Genomic DNA, 20,512 nt, shown 5'->3' with positions numbered 1-20,512 from the left:
GTTTGAGGAGGGCTGAAGGGTGGGAGGAGCCACATGGAATTTCAACCTTGAAGCCAGAGAGAGCGAGAGAGAGAGACACAGAGACAGGAAGGCGAGTGAGCACATGTCAAATGTTACAAAGTTAAATCTAACAACAAGCAGAAGCTGGTCTGGTGGAATGTTCCCCTGGACAGGAACCAGCAGGCGGCCACGGTTGCGCCCATTAAGGCAACCCGTGTGACATCCAAATGCACAGAATTGCCATCATCTGTCGACAGTGCTCACTTGACATTTTCCTGTCCATTGCATTGGCATTTACGGTGGCGTTGGCAGTGTGACAGTTAAAAGAAGATTCGGGAAATAGTGAGAGATTGTTTAATGTGTCAGGCGGCCGCTCGATACATTCGGCCGTGCTCATTTTTTCTCAAAACACACACAGGCAGAAAAACACGCAGGCTTCGCTCTTGACATTCAACCCGGCGTCCAAAAAAAAAAGACCGATATCCACCGGAGAATCGGCAGGGTGTGAAACGGTGTCAACGGTGGCGCGGAATGACGCCGATGTCCCAAAATACCGTGGAGCGACTTGATGACTCGGTATGTTCAGGATGTAGTCGGCGGCCGTCCGGCAAGGACAAATTTTGAGTAACTCGGTAGCGGTGTCGGGCCACGGCAAAGTGGAATATTGTTGGAACTGTTGTGCATACAGTTAACATTTATGCTTTCCTTATAGTTAGCTAACAGATAGGATAACTTCTGTCTAGTTAGCCTTTCCTTTGGCCCCCATGTAGTGTACTCAATGTCCCATGTTGCCTTCCTGACCCCTCCCATCCTATTGTTTTCCCCTGAATAAATAAGGCTGCTTCACAGCAGCTCGGGGAGAGCAGCAACCAATCTCCACAAAAGCTACATCGACTTCCTGCCTGTTCTTTTTAGCCAAGCTAGGTGTACATAAACCTAGCTTCAACTCTAACATTTTCTTGGTCCTTTCGAGCCGGGACGCAACATATCTGGACGACGCCGGCCAACAAGAACGTTCACTACCGAGTTTCAACTTTTTACTGAGGTGAGGTGATTTTTCTGGTTTGTTGGCGTCCAAAGATTGACGCGTTGCCGAAATTCAGCAGAAGAACAAGCGGGAGGTAGGTTTACTTTTTGTTGTATGAACGTGTGTGTAAAATAGGTTAAATTCCTTCGAGCGGTAACTCGTAAAAGTGTACTAAAATAGGTTTTGCAACGGTTTACTTCGAGCGGTAACTCGTAAAAATTAGGACGGTTCGTGTCATCGTTGAGCGCGGTAACTCTCAGAAACTAGGATTGGTATTCCTTGAGAAGTTACTCATAAATTACTAGGTTTTATACGCGTGTATAAAAGCCTTTCCAAGGGTCTCATTAGGACTTGGAAGAATACCTGAAGGACTTTTGTCTTATAGGGGGTTAAGTTGGGTTTGGTATTCTATCCTTGAGAAGTTACTCAAAAAAGTACTAGGTTTTATACAAGAGTATAAAAGCCTTTTCAAGATTCTCTCAGAACTTGAATAAATACCGGAACGTCATTTAGTCTAATAAGGGGTATGAATGAAAACGTTTGGTCGGTTTCAACTGTTTCACCGTGTGTGTGGTGCTGAGCACATGGTTGCTGCTAACACGTGTTCTTGTAAGGTTTAGTTGCTAACGTAGCCTGTATTCCTTTGTGTATTTTGTTAGCTAAAACGTTTGCTAGTATGCTCATTTCTGAGTTAAAACGTGTGTAAAACATAGTGTTCGACACCAACTTGTAATTGGAGCTAGTGTGATAGCGTTACACCAAATCGATAACATGGGGAATAAAACAGCAAAGTTTGAACATAATGATTGCATGTATATGAAGGCGCATTACCCAGGTTCAGAAAAGTACATAAAGAAATGGGGAAAAAAGTTGAACTTTAATGGTAAACTGGACTTTGAAGAGAGCGGGAGGGGGAATTTGTAAATGGGGAGGTCTCACCTAGTGCACAAGAGGCAGCCCTCTGTGCTGACGTCTCTACCACTGTCTGTCCTCCAATATCCAAAGTATATCCAGAGCTTCCAATTCAATGTAACACTATGACGCGTAGCCAAATGCAACATAGTTTACAGTGGAATCCGGAAATGGGAGGAAATCCAATTGTAAGCGACGCATTTCCAATGATTGAAGTTGCAAATCCAAATTGCATTGATGGGCGAAACCCCACAATGTTAGTTCATCATCGTACACGGACAATTGAAGATTGCGGTAGACGGTGTCACAAAACCTCAAATCAACGTTAATCATTGTATTGAGGACCTGCAACACTTAATTGAATCTTACCATTTGAACGGTATAGAAGTTCAACAAGTGTATATGACACTTTTAGGCAAGGACATATGGGGACATATTCGAGGTGATTATATTCCCACGCAAGGTGAGAATATTTTAGCGCACCATGACAGAGAGCTTGCAAAGAGAATTACTGAATGAAATCAGCCTTTGAGAACCACATTCAGTCGGAGAGCCGATTATAGTATAATTGGTCAAACAAAACAAAGAAATGATGAATCTTTTGAGGATTTTGTTATTCCTATGACCGAAGTTTTTAAACAGCACAGTGGTTTAATGGAGGATAATGACGATGCTGGTCCATATAGACAACAATTAAAGAATGCTCTACATGCAAACAGCACTAAGAGAATTCATGATTGGATCACGAAACACCAGATTGGCTATCCAACTAGTACTCTACAAGAGTATATAACACATGCATTACATGCTGATGGAAATTGTAAAAAAGAAAATGTAGGTTTTTTTTTTCTATTTGCGAAAGAAGGTAGTGTTGAAATGTTTTTCCAAGAAGCGCACAAAAGAGGGCTTAGCTCAAGAGGAAAGAGGTTTCCAGGAAAAGATAAAAATAGGAGAAATTTTGTCAAAGGTCATAGAAGGGGATTTAACGATGAATGTTGGTTTTGTGGGCAAAAGGGGCACTGGGCTAGGAATTGCAAAAAGCGCCAGAAGAATAATGCAGAACTAGATTCGATGGAACTGAAAGTAGATTCATCGCAACTAGCTTCTGGCAAAGATGAATGCAAATGAATAGGGACTAATCTAGCCGATTCGACGAAACCGCAACTAGTTTCACCGCAACTATTTTCTGACGAAGATGACTTTGAATTGGAAGAAAATAGCCCAGTCGACAAATATTGCCAAGATTTGTTTTTCAATGACATGCCCAATAAGCCAGAAATTACATTATGTGTAAATGGCACCCCGATGACGTTTCGCTGTGATTCAGGTTCTTGCAGGACCACATGCTGTGACCCTATTCCAGGTGTGAAACCGAGTGGGGGGACAGTGATGGTCAGAGCAGCAAATGGTCTCTCTTCCCCCATCCCTGTCTCAAACCGTGTACATATGAAAGACCCAAAAGGCCTTTCATGCTCTCTCAGTGTCTTGCTGTATCCTGAATGTCCAGTTAGTTTGCTAGGACGCGATGCATTGACAAAATTACAATTGGCCTTAGTACCCACACCAGATGGACAATTGTTGATCAAACGGAGACAACAATTACTAGATGGTGATGTTTTTGTTCATTCTAGTTCATCAAATGGTTTGTGTTCCCTCAAAGTAGAAAACGGTGAATGCGACACCCTAATTGGCGAAATGGGCAAAATCAGAACTGTTGAAGAGGATATGCAAACTAAGTTACATGTGTCTACGACATTGCCAGTTTTTTTTTATTCATATATATGTATATATATTATATATAATCTATTATTTTATTTATATTTATAATTTTAAGGGTTAAATTCCAAATGCATCTTACTTTATCTTTTGCAAATGGGGTTTCTTTATAATTTTGCAATTATGAATAAAGACAAAACATGCAAATGTGATTGTAATGCAAAAGTTTCGATGTATGCAGAAACAGTTCCTGAATGTGAAGCTAGCCTCTGCTAGGGAAGTTTGAAATGGACAGGAATCGAGGCAGTGAAATCCAGACAGGAGTTCGTCAATGAAAGCAGAAGGAAGCGTTTACCGACATTCTTCCACGGACCACCTGCTTCAAACTTTTGGTCAGTACGAACACTGGTACCGCAAAATACTGCTCATCCCTACAGACAATGACATCCACCAGCGCGACCTGAGAGAGCCCTGCCTCGGAGAAGGACGCGGGCCGGCATCACGGCAACAGTTGCTACGGCAGCCATCATCCAACCTGTACTGCCGTGGTGGAGCTGGCAGGATTCAACTGTGGCTAGTGGAGCTGATTGGTGGCCAGTGAGACGGAGAAACATCGTCTATGTGGTTCTTGGATGGACCATGACGAACTGTGTACAAGAACTGACCGACAGCTGCCAAACAAAGATGGGTCCACTCAAGAAAAGAAAGACGGTATTTTCCTTGGTTTCTGGTCGATTTCGTTTGCCTCCTCGATTCCTTCCATTTCAAAATAAAGTACAGCAAGATTAAACATATATACATTAATTATACAGTCCTCTCAACTTGCAACCAAATCGAAGGGTATATGCGTTGATGTCGCTGATTTAGAAGAATTAGACGTTAACTCATGCCAAAGTGTTCCAGGAGTCTTACCTTATGTTTTGTGCTAAATGCTTACTTATGACTGTGTAGTATTAAATTCGGAAGAAGTTACTATACATGATGTCTTACGCATTAAATGTTAAACAGGGGGGAAATGTTGGAACTGTTGTGCAAACAGTTAACATTTATGCTTTCCTTATAGTTAGCTAACAGATAGGATAACCTCTGTCTAGTTAGCCTTTCCTTTGTTCTGGGCCATGTGGCAAGGCCCCATGTAGTGTACTCAGTGTCCCATGTTACCTTCCTGACCCCTCCCATCCTATTGTTTTCCCCTGAATAAATAAGGCTGCTTCACAGCAGCTCGGGGAGAGCAGCAACCAACCTCCACAAAAGCTACATCGACTTCCTGCCTGTTCTTTTGAGCCAAGCTAGGTGTACATAAACCTAGCTTCAACTCTAACAAATATGTTGGTGCTCGGTTTACACTAGAGGCCGGTATCGGTTGAAGACCGCATTTTGGCTCCGCATCCAAAAGTCCGGGACTTGGTACGATTTGGGTCTCGCTACGACTCGATTTCCGGTTCTGAATGAGTCTCGGTCTGATCTCGAGCACGAGATGCGCCGCTCTATGTCAAAGTTAGCGTGGATGGGGTTGACGGCAACGAGCGAGCGGTACCTGGAATTGTCACGAAATCCTCTCTTGTGATAGAATGAGCACACTCTGGTATAAAAACACATGTTGCCGTATCCGTGAGTTGAATTTGTGCCTAGCGAGGGACGTCGGGTGCCGCGGTCTGTTTGTCCCGTTCTATGAACGGCCTACATTGCATCTGTGATATTCACTTTACTGATAGGTAACTCAAATGTTTGCTGGCAAACAAAAAAAAAAAGGAAAAACAAATCAGACAATCGACAGCTCGGGGCTGAGTCCCAATTGTGTCAGATGGCTTTCCCCAGGATGAGGACGCTCATAATGAAGACCATGATGAAGAAAAGCCACATGAAGAAGCGATCCATGACCTTGGCCAGCTTTCTCCACTCTCCCACGCGCAGCTGCGCGGCACGCTGGTCCTTGTAGGCGTTGGCGATGTACTCCACGTTCCCGCGCAGACCCGGATGACGACGACACGCGCACTTCTCCTCGCCGCTACTTCCCGACGGCTCGCCGTCCGCGGCCTCCTCCGCGCGGTCCAGGCCGACGAGGGCGTGGTCCTTCCGCGCGCCCTCGTCGCGACAACACACCTCCCCGTTGCGCTCGTGCCCGTCGGCCGGAGGCGGTTTGCCGGAGGACGGCCCGCCGAGACGCTCGTCCGCCGCCTCGCGCACGAAACACAGGCGAGCCAAATACTTGAGGATGAAGCGCTCCGCCCAAGCCGGCACGGGGCGTCCCTCCGGACCGCAGTGGTGGATGTTCATGACAAAAATGGTGAGCGCCGTCGACGCCGTCACCATGGTCATGGTGGCGATGTAGTACTTTCCTGCCGGTGGAGGCGCGACAAACAACGATTACTTTGGTTCCGAGACAACTCGAGCGTCAAACGGTCGCTGGCCGAGTTCGACCGTTATATAGGCCTCACCGATGAGCGGAACGCTCTCGGAGGGCGGCATGCTTTCGGCCACCAGGAGCTGGAAGACGGTCAGCGCCAGCAGGACGGTGACGCCGAGCGAGACCTTCTCTCCGGAGTCGGCCGGCAGGTAGAAGCCAAGCGGGGCCAGGAAGGAGATCATCATGCAAGGAAGCAGCAGGTTGAAGATGTAGAAGGAGGACCGCCTCTTCAGGTGGAGGGTGAAAGTGATGTCCGGGTACGGATCGGAGCAGCAGCCGTAAAGGATCACGTTCTTCTTGGCCGGCACGCCCAGGATCTGCGGAGAAGCGGCGTGGATTCGTAAAGGTCCGACGGAGGCTCTCGGCCGACGGCTCACCTCCCACTCCACGTTGGGAATGAAGTCGGCCAGGTCGGCGCTGTCCAAAGCGTTGAACAAGTCCATCTGGTTGCCGTTGTGAGTCCAGGAGCCGAAGGTGAGGTGACACTGCTGCACGTCGAAAGGGAAGAAGGCCACGTCCACCGAGCAGGAACTCTTGGTGATGGCCGGCTGGTCCCACATCACCTGGCCGTCGTGCCTCAAGACCACGTTGGTCTCCATGGAGCTGGAGAACTCGTCGTCGGCGCTGCGGCCGGCGGCGGAGAAGGAGGGTTCAAACGGCCCGATTCGCAAAATAACAGCCGTCTTCGTCCGGGCAAATACCACGACCGACCTGTTGTACAGGACGATATCCGGTCGCCACACGTAGCTACTGGGGATGCGGATAGTGTCCAGTCCGTCGTAGTCCTCTTTCTTCCAGGTCAGGAAGGCGTCCATCCACACCTGCCGCACCCACAGGTAGGTGGTCAGGATCTGGTTCCTTTCATCCTGGAAAAGCACACAGCCACCTTAGCCTGAACGGGGCCGGGTCCACACCCGCGGGGTCCTCGCGCTCACCATGTCGATGATCTGCGACAGCGTGACCTGCAGCGTCACGTTGATGACGTGATCCGTGTCCGCCACCGGCCGCAGAGCGTTGCTGTAGTTAGCCGTCAAGTCGCTCAGGAGCTTCTGGGCGTAACGGCCGTGTGCCGACTGACACTCTGCGCACACGCATTCAGCGGGTCGTAATGTCACCGCGGTATCTAAAAGCTAGGGACGGGAACCTTCTCTATGGTCTAGCACCAGCTTTTAAATCTAACAAACTAGCGCCGACCCCCGAGACCTTGCGCAACGACCTTCTGTCATTGTTTTGTTGCCGACCCACCGTATACGGAGCAGGTACGGAATGCCAAGTTAAAAACAGTGTAAGGGCTTTGCCGCGTGAGGCGTTAATCACCCCGAAATGTGGAAGCCGGTGTCGTTGCACATAAAAGGCAGCGTTCTCACTTCAAGGACCTTCAGATAAAATATGACAAATGACTCCTGCGTGTTAGCGGCCCATGTACAAACATGGACATCCACACAATGAGAAAACAGCGTACCGACTAACTGAATACAAAATAACATCTACATCCTCTCCACTAACATTTCCTATTTTTCATTCCAATTCGATTGTTAACATCTGGACTTGAGGACAGTCGCTTTTATTGTGAGTACTAAACATTGTGCGCAAGAGTTGCTCGAGACCAGATTTGACCGAGACCATCAAAATCAAATCAAGATTTTGCGTGTCGGAAAGGTTGCAATCGTGCCAGATTGTCAATTATGCAAAAGTGTCATCTACAGTTTGTTTTGTACAATCTCGTGAATGTAGTTGTCCGAACAGAAAATCCCCCGGACCGGTCCGAGACGAGACAAAGAGACAACATATTTCTCCTACAATACATAAAAAGAAAAGTTTAACATCTCCAAAAGACCTCTATCTTTACAACAGACCACTGACGTAGATGCACGGTCTTACCGGGAATAAACAGGAGGAGGAGGACAAGGTACCGTGCGCACGTCTTCATCTTCATCTTTATGGTCTCTTTCCTCGCCGCGCTGAAAGTTGGAGCTGCTGTGCAAGTGAGAGGATGGAGTTGCTGATGTATGAGCTCACGTGCGTTCTTCCTCCTCCCCGCCAAAGAGCAGAAGGTGAATTTGACAATGGCTACAATGAATGATTCTTTTTTTTGTGTATGTGTGTGGGGACAGGAATACTACACGCCGTTCATAAGTCAATGCGGCACGGTCTACCGCGGGACTTGAACACGCGACCTCGGCGGTTCCCGAAGCGAGGTGACCTTCATCAAGGGGTCGTCCCGTTTTAAATTAATCCGAGATAGTAAACTCTGAAAAGAGATTAAGGGATTAGCGTTAAATGGCTTGACACGCCAGGGACAAAAGAAAAACGCCCCCACTTTAACTTTTGTTTTTGCTGCCTGTGATGGAGAACACGATTGACCTCATTTTCGTCTCTTCTCGGTTCATCTTTGGCGAACTCTAGTGGACAGGTTTCGTGAGTTTTTCGTGAGTTTTTTTTTTTTCCCTCAGAGACGCAAAAGCATTTGCTTTTTTGAGCATCACCAGTTAGTCTATTTTCTGGTCAGGAAGATAATACAAGTTTTTTTGATGTGAGGTCCCCCCGGACAACCTTTAAGCTAAATCAAGGTTAATTGGGGTCATTCTCTTCTCGGCTCAGCTCAGGACTCTGTATACTTCTCAAACTCAAAAATCAGCCTAATTCGACAGAAGGCTATGTAAATTAACAAATAAAAAGAGAATGTGTTCAATATGATTTTTTAATATATAAAAAAAAAATTCTTTCAACAAAACAAAATGCACTGAATGTCTCCCCCGCTCTTCTCTGTCACCTTCTGCGCCTCTCCCACTCGCTGGGTTTTCTCTCCTCATCTCGTCTTCTCTCGCCGTCTTTTCGTCTAATCTCCTCATCCCGTCTTCTTTCATCATCTCCTCGTCTTCTCTGGGTATCTCCTCTTCCTCTGTCTTCCTTGACCGGCGCCCTCCTCTGGTCGTACTTGTCGTAGGCGGCGTCCTCCTTCTCCTCTTTCACTCTCACGGATGCGACAGGAGGAGGAGGTGGTGACTCTCGCCTCTCTTTCTTCTTTTCTTTCTTTTTCTCCTTCTTTTTCTTCTTCTCTTTCTTATCTGGGGGAGGAGGAAGAAGCCGTGATGTCGGTCCCGCGACCTCACGCTGGCGAGCTCACCTTTCTTGCTCTTCTTGGCGACAGGGACCGCATCGTCGTCGTCGGGCGAGGAAGAGGACGGAGACGCCGCGCGGTCGACGGAGGGAGCGCATCCTTCCTCTCTGAGGCGCCTGGTCACGTCGTCGATGTCTTCGTGGTCCTTGGGCGGGCGGTAGTCTCGGACGTGGTCCACGCGGATGGTGCGTCCTTTGATCTGACACGGGAAAAACAAGACCGGTTTACCTCTAAAGGTCACCATTTTTTCTGCACAAATGAAATTGTTGTCAAAAGGTATTGAAAGAAGGAAACGGGTTCGCAAATATTGCGCAATGGAAATTTGTTTTTTTTTGTAGCATAGGCGGAGTTTGACTTTTGGGCAGGGGGGGCACAATATGTTGATGACCCTGAAACGCAGTGTCAACGATAAAATTTACTTACAAGAATATTTATAATAAGTTGAAAATGAGAGTTTTTTTGTTTCCCATCATTCTTGAGGGGAATTTTAAAATCAGGCTGCTTAGGCCAGGGGTCCCCAACCTATTCCACTAAGGCACACTGTGGGTGCAGGATTTCATTCTTACCAAACAAGATGACAACACTTTTTCCCCAATCTGGTGTTTTACAAGTGCAATCAGTTGATTGCAGTCAGGTGTGGCTTGTTTTAGCAGAAGCCTCATTGGTTCAACTGTCTCTGCTGGATCGGCTGGAACAAAAACCAGGACCCACAGTGTGCCTTGAGGACTGGGTTGAAAACCCCTGGCTTAGGCTATACTTTTCGCCAAGATTGTCATCCATTGAATGTGATACGCCCGCCGGTGTGGTGCCAGTGTAGTTACCCCAGTCTGGGTGGAGCCACTGCACTGCACTGATTTGCTTGATTTCCGTGTTTTGGTGATGTACTTATCTACGAGGTGTTCAAACATGGCACATCCATTAAAAAAATATTTTTTTTTTTTCTGTTGTCCGTTTAACGGTCCACATTTTCAATCTTTGGTTCTTGCTCAGTCGTTGTTGTCGCTTTTGAAAGCTTAGGTTTGAAAGAAATGACGTATATCCATCTTGCCTTTTCGGTCCTCGGGTGGTTTTGGCTAAGCAAAGCAAATGACACTCTATGGTGCTAGTCACATAATCTGTTCGAAAAATAGTTTTCAGCCATTACAAAAAGATTTTTTTTTTTGTTCATTTAATTCCTTTTCTTATTTTATTTACAACTTTTATAGACAATATTTTACTGGAAGATTCTTAATTTTAAAATCATACACTGTATAGGAAAGTCAATAACATTTTTCGGCCACCAGGGGGCGCTGGCCCCCATGAAAATCCGCCTATGTTTTGTAGGTGTTAGCCTCAGCACAGTTGAAAGCGGCCACATACAGAGAGGGAAGGATTTCGCCGCCGTACAAATCAGTGGAAAACAATGGCCGAGACTCCTCGAAGTTGTCGTATGATGAAATTGACATTCATAAATTGATGAGTGTTATGACCTTGATGCCGTTGAAGTTGTCCACCGCCAAAATAGTGCTCCTCTGGTCCTCGTAGCACAGGAAGCAGAAGCCTTTGGACTTGCCCGTCTTCTTGTCGCGCACCAGGTTGATGTTGACGACCTCGCCGTACCTGAGGAAAACGTAACATCAGAAAATAATAGGATGAGGCGGCTGGCCAGCCGGCCGGCCGGCGTTTGACGTACTGCGAAAAGACGCAGATGATGTCGCCTTCGCTCAGCTCGTACGGGAAACCTCCTGCAGGGAAGACGAAGATAATGAGCGTGACCGCGTGATGCCGAGACACTTCCTACTTGATACTCTGGCGATTCTTGCCTATGAAGACCCAGGCGCTGTCCTTGTACTCGCTATGCCACGAAGCCTTCTCGTTGATCCCCAGGTTAGCTTCTCGCTCGTTGAGTTCGTTGATCAGCTTCACCTTTGTCAGGGGGCTAAAAAAGAAAAACAATGCCCAGATATCAGACCGACATTGAAAAGATGTTGGATCAACGTTCCACTGTTGATCTTACATCGTTGAATTGACGTCACTTTTGCTCCCTCAATTAATGTTGTTTCAACATTGAAATCCTTACAAAACCTAAACGTCATTTCGATTATTAATAACATTGGAACAACGCTGAATCAATGTTATGTTTTCGACCAAAACGCCCACTCATCTATAATTCAATAACTTTTCAATTGAATTTCCCGGTCAATCATGAATCAACTACAGTGAGTTCATCAACTATAAAACAATGTTAACCCAACCATCGCCTGACGTACCATAAACGCTGTTTTAACTTCACTTGACGTCAAAAATTTCGATGTCAACCAAACTGATGATTTTGATGGGAAAAAAAATTAAAAAATCAACGTTTATTCAATGTCGCTCTGCTATCTGGGAACCGCAAACATTTACCTACGTTGTGCTTTGGTTTTGAAGACCACCATATTTTTTGACTTATTCAAACGCAAATACTCCCAACTGGTGAAACAAATCCCAGACATGTCATTCAGGGCTAATAATACATACGTTTTTTGATATTTCGTATAAAAAGATGTAATCCATGTTGACTTCAACGACGACGCTATGTAGCCACATCAGAATGTTAGCACCGGCTAGCAAGGAAAATCGGTAAACGATGTGAAGCAAAAATCAGCCGGCAAATACAAAGCACGCACAATTACGTACTATAAAAATGCATATATCGTAAACAAATGAATGAATAACAAAGACTCACTTCATGATACACAACAATTGCTGAGGTTCTCTGGCAACGAAAATGAGTACAACAACCGGGTTAAAGTGCGCGGTGGCTGTGCTGCCTCCTGCTGCTTCGGGGTCTTACTACGCTTCACAGTTGTTGTTGTTGTTGTAGTTCTTTTTCCCCCCCCTTCGGATTTAGATCATTCAGAATTAGCATTCATTCCAAAAAATAAATTCCGCTACATTGACGGTAGGTTTACGCAAGAACGATTTCAGAAATCAAACAACCTACTCAGCCTGCTCGCCAGGTGACGCCTTGCAGCGTGTCTGTCTATCTGTCGACTTCCGCCAACCGATCTGTCAACGTTAGCTGGTACCGAGCTACGTTTAGCATTCGAAAGCCTTCAAATACGGTATATTAACGCATTTGGTTTTATTTGACCGAGCCCGCTGACGCGTTGATAAAGTGAAAATCATGAAGTTCGTTTAAATGGATGACAGTATTTACAGCGACGTTGATCTCGAGGTCGGTCATGGAAGCGGACACTTGGACACGCACAAATATGGACATGAAAATCACATTTGTGGTGCGTGCGTTTTAGGAGGAGCAGGATGATCTCACAGGTCTTCATTTTATCCTCCAAAGGCGACCGCCTGGTCTACAAAGACTGTATCCTTCAAGGGGACATGAGGTTAGTATAGTATATTCGATATGTTAGATATATTTGTGGAAATGGCTCCAGTTTTACACTGATCAAACACGAACAAGACAAGAAATCATTTGACTCCTAATAAACATCTATTAAATCATTCAATTCTGGAGAAATTGCGATGGTAGCTTTGCTGTGAAAGTTGCTATATCGAGTCTCTTCCTGTTGACTTGGGGGCATTTCTGCCTCACTCCTTGTTCATATCGGGTCACTTCCTGTTGATTTGAGGGTGCCCACATGGGCGTCAATAGCATGGAGGGTCCTAGTCGATATACGTCGGAAAAGACTCAGGTGACTTGAAGTTCCGCTCTGAGACCCCCAATTTAGTCAGCTTTCAAAATTGTCTGATATGCTTGTGTGATACATCATTGGAAAGCTTACAATCTCAATTTCCTGGGGGAAGAACATTTTTGAACCGGAGGGCATTTGAAAAAAAAAAAAAAGAATTAAACACCGAAACCCAACGGAGTGTCAAGACACAGCTGTGAATGGCCACTGCTGGATTTTATGGGTGAAACATGGTAATATAAGAAGGGTCGCGATGTAGAAATCACAGACATCAAGGAGAGGAGATTTTCTTTTTCATACATTTACCCTTTTAAACCTTTTTTTCCCCATTTTTCTTTGTTTGGACCGATTATTTATCCCCGAACATATCGGAGAAAATGCGACCGAAACAAACAAAAAAATACAATTAAGTGATAGCTATGCGGTAAATATCAGTGACTTTTTTTTACAGACGCCATTTTTTTCACTGTGACGTCATTTTTTAAAAAAAGTTTAAAATATGTGAGTGAATAATTTTGTAAAGTCATTTTTTTTGTTAAACAAAATATTAGACATCAATGAATGATTCTAAGCTAAAAATGAAAGACATCTTGAGTAATATAATTCTTTTTATGGCTGGGTTGAAACAAAAGCGGTTGTGCGATGTCTGTAAACAGGGGTTTCCAGAGTGAAACGGACAAATGAAAAATAATTTGGGGGCTTCATGCGCCTTGAATCTGCTATGGCAGCATATATTGTTCTATCAAAAACAACAGTTGTTTGGGCTTAAAATACAGCAGTATCTTTTAAAGAGGAGTGCAAGAGCCGAAACTGCTTTTGCAGTCTTGTCTGTGTTTTCCACCGTATATCAAGGGGCTTGAATGGAAAGTTTTTGGTGGAGAATCACAACCGCCAAAAGAGAGATGTTTTTGTGTGTGCCGGTGTAGACATTTCTAGGTCAATATGCCACTGAAATGAATGGGAAATTTTGGCCATGGAAGGGGGAAATGAAATTCAAATTGTGACAAAAACTAATCTGCCCTTGACCTTCCTGATTTTTTTGTGGACAAAAACTTAAGGACTCTTTTTCTTGAAAGGTCCTGCATTTTGGGGCAAACGGTCATTTTCGGGGTGTCAAACGAAAGCGAGTCTGCATCGCTGGAGAATTCCCTCGGTTTTGGTGTTTGAACGATGTCGATCGCTTTTGGCTAGGAAGAAACGCCGTTGGGAAAAAAACTATTACAGATGCTGGTTTAGGCATTACATGCAAAGCTACCATCGATGGAAACAAGAAGCATGTGCCGTGTTCCTTTGTGAAGTGAACATTCCAAATTGAGTTGGCCCGCTCTAGTTGTAAGCGGCACTCGTTATCGAAATCGGAACCCGTGCGGCAAATCGGAAGCGGTACGTCGAATGGTGAAACTGCGGCACGACCTTAACGGCCGACTTCGGTCCGAGGAGACGTCGGAAGTGACGCGGTTGGACTTTTTTACGACAAAGTGACGGCGCCGACGGGAGACCGGCTTCCCGTCGTCACGGTAACCCGCGCGAGCGTCGACCAAAGTCGGCCATTTTTGGACTCGAGTCCTAACGGTGGTTTCGTTCGCAGACGTACAAGGATGTCCACTTTGTGCACGTGTGGCAAGGAGGACTGTACTTGGTCGCCACCACCACCACGGCGGACTCCCCACCTTTCGCCATCATTGAATTCCTCAACAGGTACCGTGTGTTCTTTTACGGACGGGAGCCGATTGAACGCGCAGACGCGTCTGCAGGTTGGCGGCCCTCATCAACGATTACTGCGGCTCTCTGTCGGAGAAGACGGTTCAGATGAACTTTGCGCTCATCTACGAGCTTCTGGACGAGATGTTGGTGAGTCGAAAGCGTACGGCGAGCGAAAGGAATCGCCAGCTTTATGACTCGAGCGCAACCGCCGAATTTATGTACGATTTAGGATTTCGGCTACGTGCAGTCCACGTCCTGCGACGTCTTGAAGAACTTCATCCAGACGGAGGCGCTGTCGTCGCGTCCCTTCAGCCTCTTCGACCTCGCCAACGTGGGGCTGGTGCGTGAGAGCCGTCGCTCGCCTACGCGCCCGCACTTTTCTCACCCGTCCGCCCGCCGGCCGTCTCGCAGTTCGGAGCCGACACGCAGCAGAGCAAAGTGGCACCTGGTTCCGCGGCCGCCAGGCCCATGCAGGTACCGCGGCACGCCGCCGACCGGCGCGTCGGCCGAAAATGACCTGTTTGCGTTCGCAGGGAGGGAAAAGCGAGATCTTTGTGGACGTCGTGGAGAGGATGTCGGTGGTCATGGGCGCCAACGTGAGTATGATTGACAGCGCGGCGGAGGGAGGCCGTGCTGAAGGCGTCGTTGTGCGCAGGGTGTCCTGATGAAGGCGGAGGTGGAGGGCGAGGTCAAGGTCAAGTGCTTCCTGCCCAGCTGTTCGGGTGAGCCGAGCGACGGATTTGCTTCAGCCGTTTTCGTCAAGGATAACGAAAAAATTTCGACGTGACGATAACGCGTCTCGGACGACTACGACGCGCCGATGCCGAAAGGATGACGAGACGACGCAAAAATACGCCGTAGTTTCTGCCGTAGCACTTTCTTACTTGTACGTGTAGTTAGCCTGCATTGTAGCAATGTTTGTGTCGTGTCATTATGTGTGGTGAATCACCCCCACACCCTCACTGTTGTTAGGATGCCCTCCAGGCTTGTTTGTCTTGAAAGACATGGTAAGATCTGCTATCTTGGCAAGGGAACGTATGCAATATTGCTTTAGGCTTTAAAGCCATCATCGCATATTAAATGTAACTCGTAGCGTTTGCGTTAGCATGTAACGTTCTTACGTACAGTGAATGGGTATAATTCAATTTTCTTGCCGAGTGTTTATTAGCTTCACCAAGTTGGCGTTGTGCTTGTGTAACCGGTGTTACATAGATCCGCGTGCGCGGCCTGATCCGTCCCCCTCGTCCAGCGCGGCAGGCGAGCGCTCTGACTACCGGGCCAAAAGCCCGGGCTAGCAGCTTTAGCAGCCAGCACACACCCACTTGAAGGCATCGGTTGGGAGGTTTCCATGCACAAAAAACCCGCGTTACACTTGTAGACACTACAGTATGTGCCTGTTTGTTAGTGCTCATTCCAAAATTGTTGGAAACATTTATATTTGGACTAAATCTTTTGAATTTTACAGACCAGTGTTGTTTTTGTCAGCCATTTTCGTCTTCGTCTTTTGGATGGAAATGCTTATTAGTCATATTTTAGTCACTTCAAAATGTCTTTGTCTAGATTTAGTCAACGAAAACTCAAATTTAGTCGACAGTTGTTTTCATCTTAAAACTTCAAAAGTTTTAGTTCATGAAAATGAACATGACAGACAAGCACATAACTGTAAGAGTCTTCAAGGACATCACCATTTTCATGATAATAATACACACTCGGCAGGAAAGCGTCACATTATTTGTAATTATTTAAACCCACCTGCACGCCACCAACTGTATGTCCAATGTTTTCCAAAAGTTTAAGAAGATACCGAGTCACTGTACTAAATGCTAACACGAACGCTATGCTAATGATACAAGTTAGTTAAGTGTGTGATGATCACTCAGCACAGACCTTTAAAGGCAACGTGGCATATCTAGCCAGGATAAGAAAACAAAACTTACCAAGCAGCACCTGACACACGTTTCACAAAATGAGCCTGGAATAGGCACAGTCTATATGTGGGTCAGGGGAGGGGAGGCGCAGCACTTCACGTGTGTGACACCAGCAAACACTGCTAAAGCCGTTCTAATGACACATACAATAAGAACATATCACACATTGTGAATGAATGACGGAAACGATGGCGAATTTTCATCTCGTTCTCGTATCGTCAGACGACAACTGGCGTCCATCTCGTTATGTTGCCGAAAACAACACTGTTACAGACGAAAACGTTTTGCGTCATCGACGACTAACAGTCGACAAAATTTGTCTCCGGTCACCAAAACCAGACGAAGACGAACACATTTTGAAGTATGGTTTTCGACGAAAATGAAAAGGGCTGAGAAAAAGCACACTGGGTTCAACCTTTGCGAATTGTCCAAAACGCTGACTGGAAACAAACAGAAAAAAAATGTCGATTGAGCACATTGTCACAGCGCATTCTCGTCCACTTCAGAGATCCGCGTGGGACTCAACGAGGACTTGAGCATCGGCACCTCGCCGCTCAGAGGTCGGACGACTCGCTGCAGTCTTTCCAAAATAAAAGTGGCTAAAAAGTTTCCTCCGTTCCTAGGTTACGGGGCGGCGGTCCGCGTAGACGAGTGCCACTTTCACCCGGCGGTCCGGCTGGACGACTTCGACGCTCACCGCGTCCTGCGATTCGGTCCCGGCCAGGGCGAGGTGAGGCTCCCCTCTCGCGCTTGTCGGTCGCCCCGCCATTGACCTTTGACCCGCCTCCTCCGAAGCAAAGCGTCATGACGTACCGGCTGGCCGACCACCTGCCCCTGGCCCCGCCCTTCCGACTGTTTCCCGCCATCGAGAAGGACAACGCGGGAAGGTGAGCGACGAACGCGCGACTAATAGGCCGCCGTTGACGGCAATAGACGTCCTTTTTCCATTTGGGCAAATGGATCGGCGCGCGTACGCCGTCGGCGTCGAGGCGGACGGGAAGCGCTTCGGCGGCTTCCTGTCGTCGACTCACGCGTGACGCGTTTGCCTCGCAGGCTGCTCATGTTCTTCAAGCTCCGCTGTGACCTGCCGCCCAAAAGGTCATTTCCCTTATCGTGTACAAATCCGAAAAAAAAAGAAATGGCTATAAACTCAATTGTACTCGGACGAGGACAAACGTTGTGACGCGCTCGTTGTGTGATTTGCGTGCAGCGCGGCGGTCGACGTCAGCGCCACCGTCCGTGTCCCCAAAGGTTGCGTCAGGTAAGCAAATGGGAGTCCAATTTGAATGGATGACATTTGAATGCAACATGCGGGTGATTCTCATGAAAGCTAGGCGTACGGTAATGAGCTTTTCACAGAGGGACGCATTACAGTCATGGCAAAAATCAGTTCAATAACATACTATTTTGGGGCAGATACCCATCTTTCAAGTAAAAATCAACTATTTCAGGTTTGCATGACTGTGTGTATCCCTTGAACGACATCGTTTAGGTTAGCTTCGTGAGAATCGGCCATATGCTCGATTCGCCTACGCCGAGTCACAGTATCCGGTGGTCGTTTCCAAACTAACGAGACGTTTGATTGTACGTCCGGTCTTTTTTTTGGGGGGGCGTCAGTTTGTCGCAAGAGCTCAGCAGTCCCGATCAGAGCGCAGAGCTGCGGCCGCAACATCGCGCTGTGGTCTGGAACATCGCGCGCTTCCCCGGCGGAACGCAACTCTCCGCCCTCTTCAAGGTGCTCAAAATCCCGCTTCCGGGGGTGGTCAGTTCTCCGTTTGACGCGCTTTCTTTCTACCCTCAGCTGGACGTTCCCGCGCTAAGCTCGGCTTCCATGATGGAGGTGGGTCCGGTGGATTTGACCTTCGAGCTGCCCAAGGTCACGGCCAGCGGCCTCCGCGTACGCTTTCTGCGCCTGGCGCCCGCGCAGCACCGCGGCCCCGCCCAACGCTGGGTGCGTTACGTCACGCGCTCGGACTCGTACGCCATCCGCATCTGAGGCGGACGGAACCATTTGGATTTCGCCATACGTGACGTCCGTTTGGTGATGAAATGGAAATGATTTATTTCATTCATTGTACGCGTGTGTTATGTTTGAATTGTATGTTTTCAAAAGCTAATAAAGTGAAAAATAGCTCAAGATAAATACATCATTTTGGGTGGTTTTCGATTTCTACTCGATTGGGAAATGTGATCTTTCGCTCAGTTCCCCTCCATTTTGTATTTAAAATGTGAAATGAAAAAAAAGCAATGTTTTTAACTTTAAAAATACTCTCCCCCGCCCAGCCCCGTCCCCCTGGTGGCCGAAAAGTGTCATTGCATGTAATTGACTTTCTTGTGTATGATTTTAAAATGAAGAGTTTTCCAGTAAAATATTGTCTTTAAAAGTTGTGAAGCAATAAAACACCAAAAATGAATGAAATGAACAAAAAAAAAAGATATTTGAATGAATGAAATGTTTATTGTCATCATCATCGGTATCATTGACAGTTAGGGAATGTGATATGATTTGCCCGAAGAAAGAAAAAAAACAAAGACAAAGGCAGACAGGAGAAGCATATGCTTATCAATACCATCCCCCTACAGCCAGGGACGCACAGTCTAACATGGTAGGGTTGCTTACATCACATTCCATGAGCTTTTCTTTTTCGTCTTTTTCACTTATATTATCTTCCCAAAAGTTATTGATTGCCGTGGTCGATTTGTGTAGGTTCATTGAGTAGGGTGCCGTTGGTTAGGTGTAGGTTCCATTGTTGAGAAAATTCTGTCCAGTGCTCAGCGTCCAGTCAAGCAGCTCCATTTCGAACGATGGTTAAAATCCCACAGCAGGCACTTACACTAGCAGATTAGTGATCTGAGTTTGCTACAGAGCATATCTTCAAGGCGTACAATGTTATGACTTTGTCCCTGACATTTCTTTAATAGGTCCAAATTATTTTTCGAACAGATGATGCGACTAGCTCCTTAGACAGTCATTTGCTTTGCTTAGCCAAAACCACCCCAAGGACTGAAGAGGCATTTTTTTCAAACCTAAGCTTTTAAAAGCAACAGCAACGACTGCGCAAGAACCTAGGATTTGAAATGCGGACCAAGAAACGCCAGAGAGCACCGCCAAAATGGTGAGCGGAGTTTCAATTTGCCCCGCTAAAGACTCAACAGAGCCACCGCTGGTGTCTTGCCAATGTAGTTACCCCCGTCAAATATCGTATCCCCTGGCCGCGGGAGCGCACACACACACATACATTAGTTAGGTTAGTTATGTCGACTTAAACAATTGAAGCCAGAAAATAACCACAGTTATTTACAGTATTTTGAATATCAACGTTTATTAAACTGGAGAAACTCCATACAGGACTTGAATTATAATATATATACATACAGTGGGGAGAACAAGTATTTGATACACAGTCAATGGGAAAACCCATTGGCAGTGTATCAAATACTTGTTCTCCCCACTGTATATATATATACACACTCACCGGCCACTTTATTAGGTACACCTGTCTAACTGCTCGTTAACACTTAATTTCTAATCAGCCAATCACATGGCGGCAACTAAGTGCATTTAGGCATGTAGACATGGTTTAAGACAATCTCCTGCAGCTCAAACCGAGCATCAGTATGGGGAAGAAAGGTGATTTGAGTGACTTTGAACGTGGCATGGTTGTTGGTGCCAGAAGGGCTGGTCTGAGTATTTCAGAAACTGCTGATCTACTGAGATTTTCACGCACAACCATCTCTAGGGTTTACAGAGAATGGTCCGAAAAAGAAAAAATATCCAGTGAGCGGCAGTTCTGTGGGCGGAAATGCCTTGTTGATGCCAGAGGTCAGAGGAGAATGGCCAGACTGCTTCGAGCTGATAGAACGGCAACAGTGACTCAAATAACCACCTGTTACAACCAAGGTAGGCAGAAGAGCATCTCTGAACACACAGTACGTCGAGCTTTGAGGCAGATGGGCTACAGCGGCAGAAGACCACGCCGGGTGCCACTCCTTTCAGCTAAGAACAGGAAACTGAGGCTACAATTT

General features: G+C 46.6%; 3 protein-coding genes across 6 annotated transcripts; 1 reads left to right on the top strand and 2 right to left on the bottom strand.

Annotated features, from left to right (window-relative positions):
- Positions 1 to 61: 61 nt before the first annotated feature.
- LOC130906428 (neuronal acetylcholine receptor subunit alpha-10-like) lies at positions 62 to 8,442 on the bottom strand. The gene is made up of 6 exons (XM_057820764.1): positions 7,944 to 8,442; positions 6,998 to 7,143; positions 6,774 to 6,928; positions 6,440 to 6,686; positions 6,094 to 6,379; positions 62 to 5,994 (listed from the first exon to the last, which is right to left on the bottom strand). Exons 1-6 carry the CDS (start codon positions 7,996 to 7,998, stop codon positions 5,456 to 5,458), a joined length of 1,428 nt encoding a protein of 475 aa, XP_057676747.1. The 5' UTR covers positions 7,999 to 8,442; the 3' UTR covers positions 62 to 5,455.
- A 258-nt stretch (positions 8,443 to 8,700) lies between these two features.
- rbmx2 (RNA binding motif protein X-linked 2) lies at positions 8,701 to 12,102 on the bottom strand. The gene is made up of 6 exons (XM_057820772.1): positions 11,891 to 12,102; positions 10,986 to 11,101; positions 10,856 to 10,907; positions 10,653 to 10,782; positions 9,190 to 9,382; positions 8,701 to 9,130 (listed from the first exon to the last, which is right to left on the bottom strand). Exons 1-6 carry the CDS (start codon positions 11,893 to 11,895, stop codon positions 8,832 to 8,834), a joined length of 795 nt encoding a protein of 264 aa, XP_057676755.1. The 5' UTR covers positions 11,896 to 12,102; the 3' UTR covers positions 8,701 to 8,831.
- On the top strand, positions 11,090 to 19,567 carry ap4m1 (adaptor related protein complex 4 subunit mu 1). 4 transcript variants are annotated; one of them, XM_057820767.1, is made up of 16 exons: positions 12,114 to 12,382; positions 12,459 to 12,526; positions 14,286 to 14,371; positions 14,443 to 14,552; positions 14,609 to 14,705; positions 14,788 to 14,898; positions 14,970 to 15,032; positions 15,092 to 15,154; positions 15,214 to 15,280; positions 16,993 to 17,046; positions 17,110 to 17,216; positions 17,282 to 17,373; positions 17,540 to 17,584; positions 17,697 to 17,747; positions 18,104 to 18,221; positions 18,288 to 19,559. In XM_057820767.1, the coding sequence occupies exons 1-16, from the start codon at positions 12,351 to 12,353 to the stop codon at positions 18,480 to 18,482; spliced, it is 1,359 nt and encodes a 452-aa protein (XP_057676750.1). In that variant the 5' UTR covers positions 12,114 to 12,350; the 3' UTR covers positions 18,483 to 19,559. The 4 variants fall into 4 exon arrangements, with proteins under 4 accessions (XP_057676749.1, XP_057676750.1, XP_057676748.1 ...); XM_057820766.1 differs by lacking the exon at positions 12,114 to 12,382 and adding an exon at positions 11,090 to 12,106 and having other exon boundaries at positions 16,993 to 17,216; positions 18,288 to 19,567; XM_057820765.1 differs by having other exon boundaries at positions 16,993 to 17,216; positions 18,288 to 19,566.
- The last annotated feature ends 945 nt before the right edge of the window (positions 19,568 to 20,512 follow it).

Source organism: Corythoichthys intestinalis, chromosome 18 (assembly GCF_030265065.1).
Source record: "Corythoichthys intestinalis isolate RoL2023-P3 chromosome 18, ASM3026506v1, whole genome shotgun sequence".
Taxonomy (NCBI): domain Eukaryota; kingdom Metazoa; phylum Chordata; class Actinopteri; order Syngnathiformes; family Syngnathidae; genus Corythoichthys; species Corythoichthys intestinalis.
Note: the sequence above shows the minus strand (reverse complement) of the source record. Positions and strands in the feature narration are given on the sequence as shown.

Excerpts from the sequence above, each read along its gene's own strand:
- LOC130906428 (XM_057820764.1), bottom strand. The coding sequence starts at position 7,998 with ATGAAGATGAAGACGTGCGCACGGTACCTTGTCCTCCTCCTCCTGTTT. Across the intron at positions 6,929-6,997 it reads TGTCGCAGATCATCGACATG|GATGAAAGGAACCAGATCCT; the intron begins GTGAGCGCGAGG and ends GTGCTTTTCCAG. Across the intron at positions 5,995-6,093 it reads CGAGAGCGTTCCGCTCATCG|GAAAGTACTACATCGCCACC; the intron begins GTGAGGCCTATA and ends CTCCACCGGCAG.
- rbmx2 (XM_057820772.1), bottom strand. Across the intron at positions 10,908-10,985 it reads CAGCGCCTGGGTCTTCATAG|GAGGTTTCCCGTACGAGCTG; the intron begins GCAAGAATCGCC and ends TCTTCCCTGCAG. Across the intron at positions 10,783-10,855 it reads ATCATCTGCGTCTTTTCGCA|GTACGGCGAGGTCGTCAACA; the intron begins GTACGTCAAACG and ends CGTTTTCCTCAG.
- ap4m1 (XM_057820765.1), top strand. The coding sequence starts at position 12,351 with ATGACAGTATTTACAGCGACGTTGATCTCGAG. Across the intron at positions 12,383-12,458 it reads ACAGCGACGTTGATCTCGAG|GAGGAGCAGGATGATCTCAC; the intron begins GTCGGTCATGGA and ends CGTGCGTTTTAG. Across the intron at positions 14,899-14,969 it reads ACCTCGCCAACGTGGGGCTG|TTCGGAGCCGACACGCAGCA; the intron begins GTGCGTGAGAGC and ends GCCGTCTCGCAG.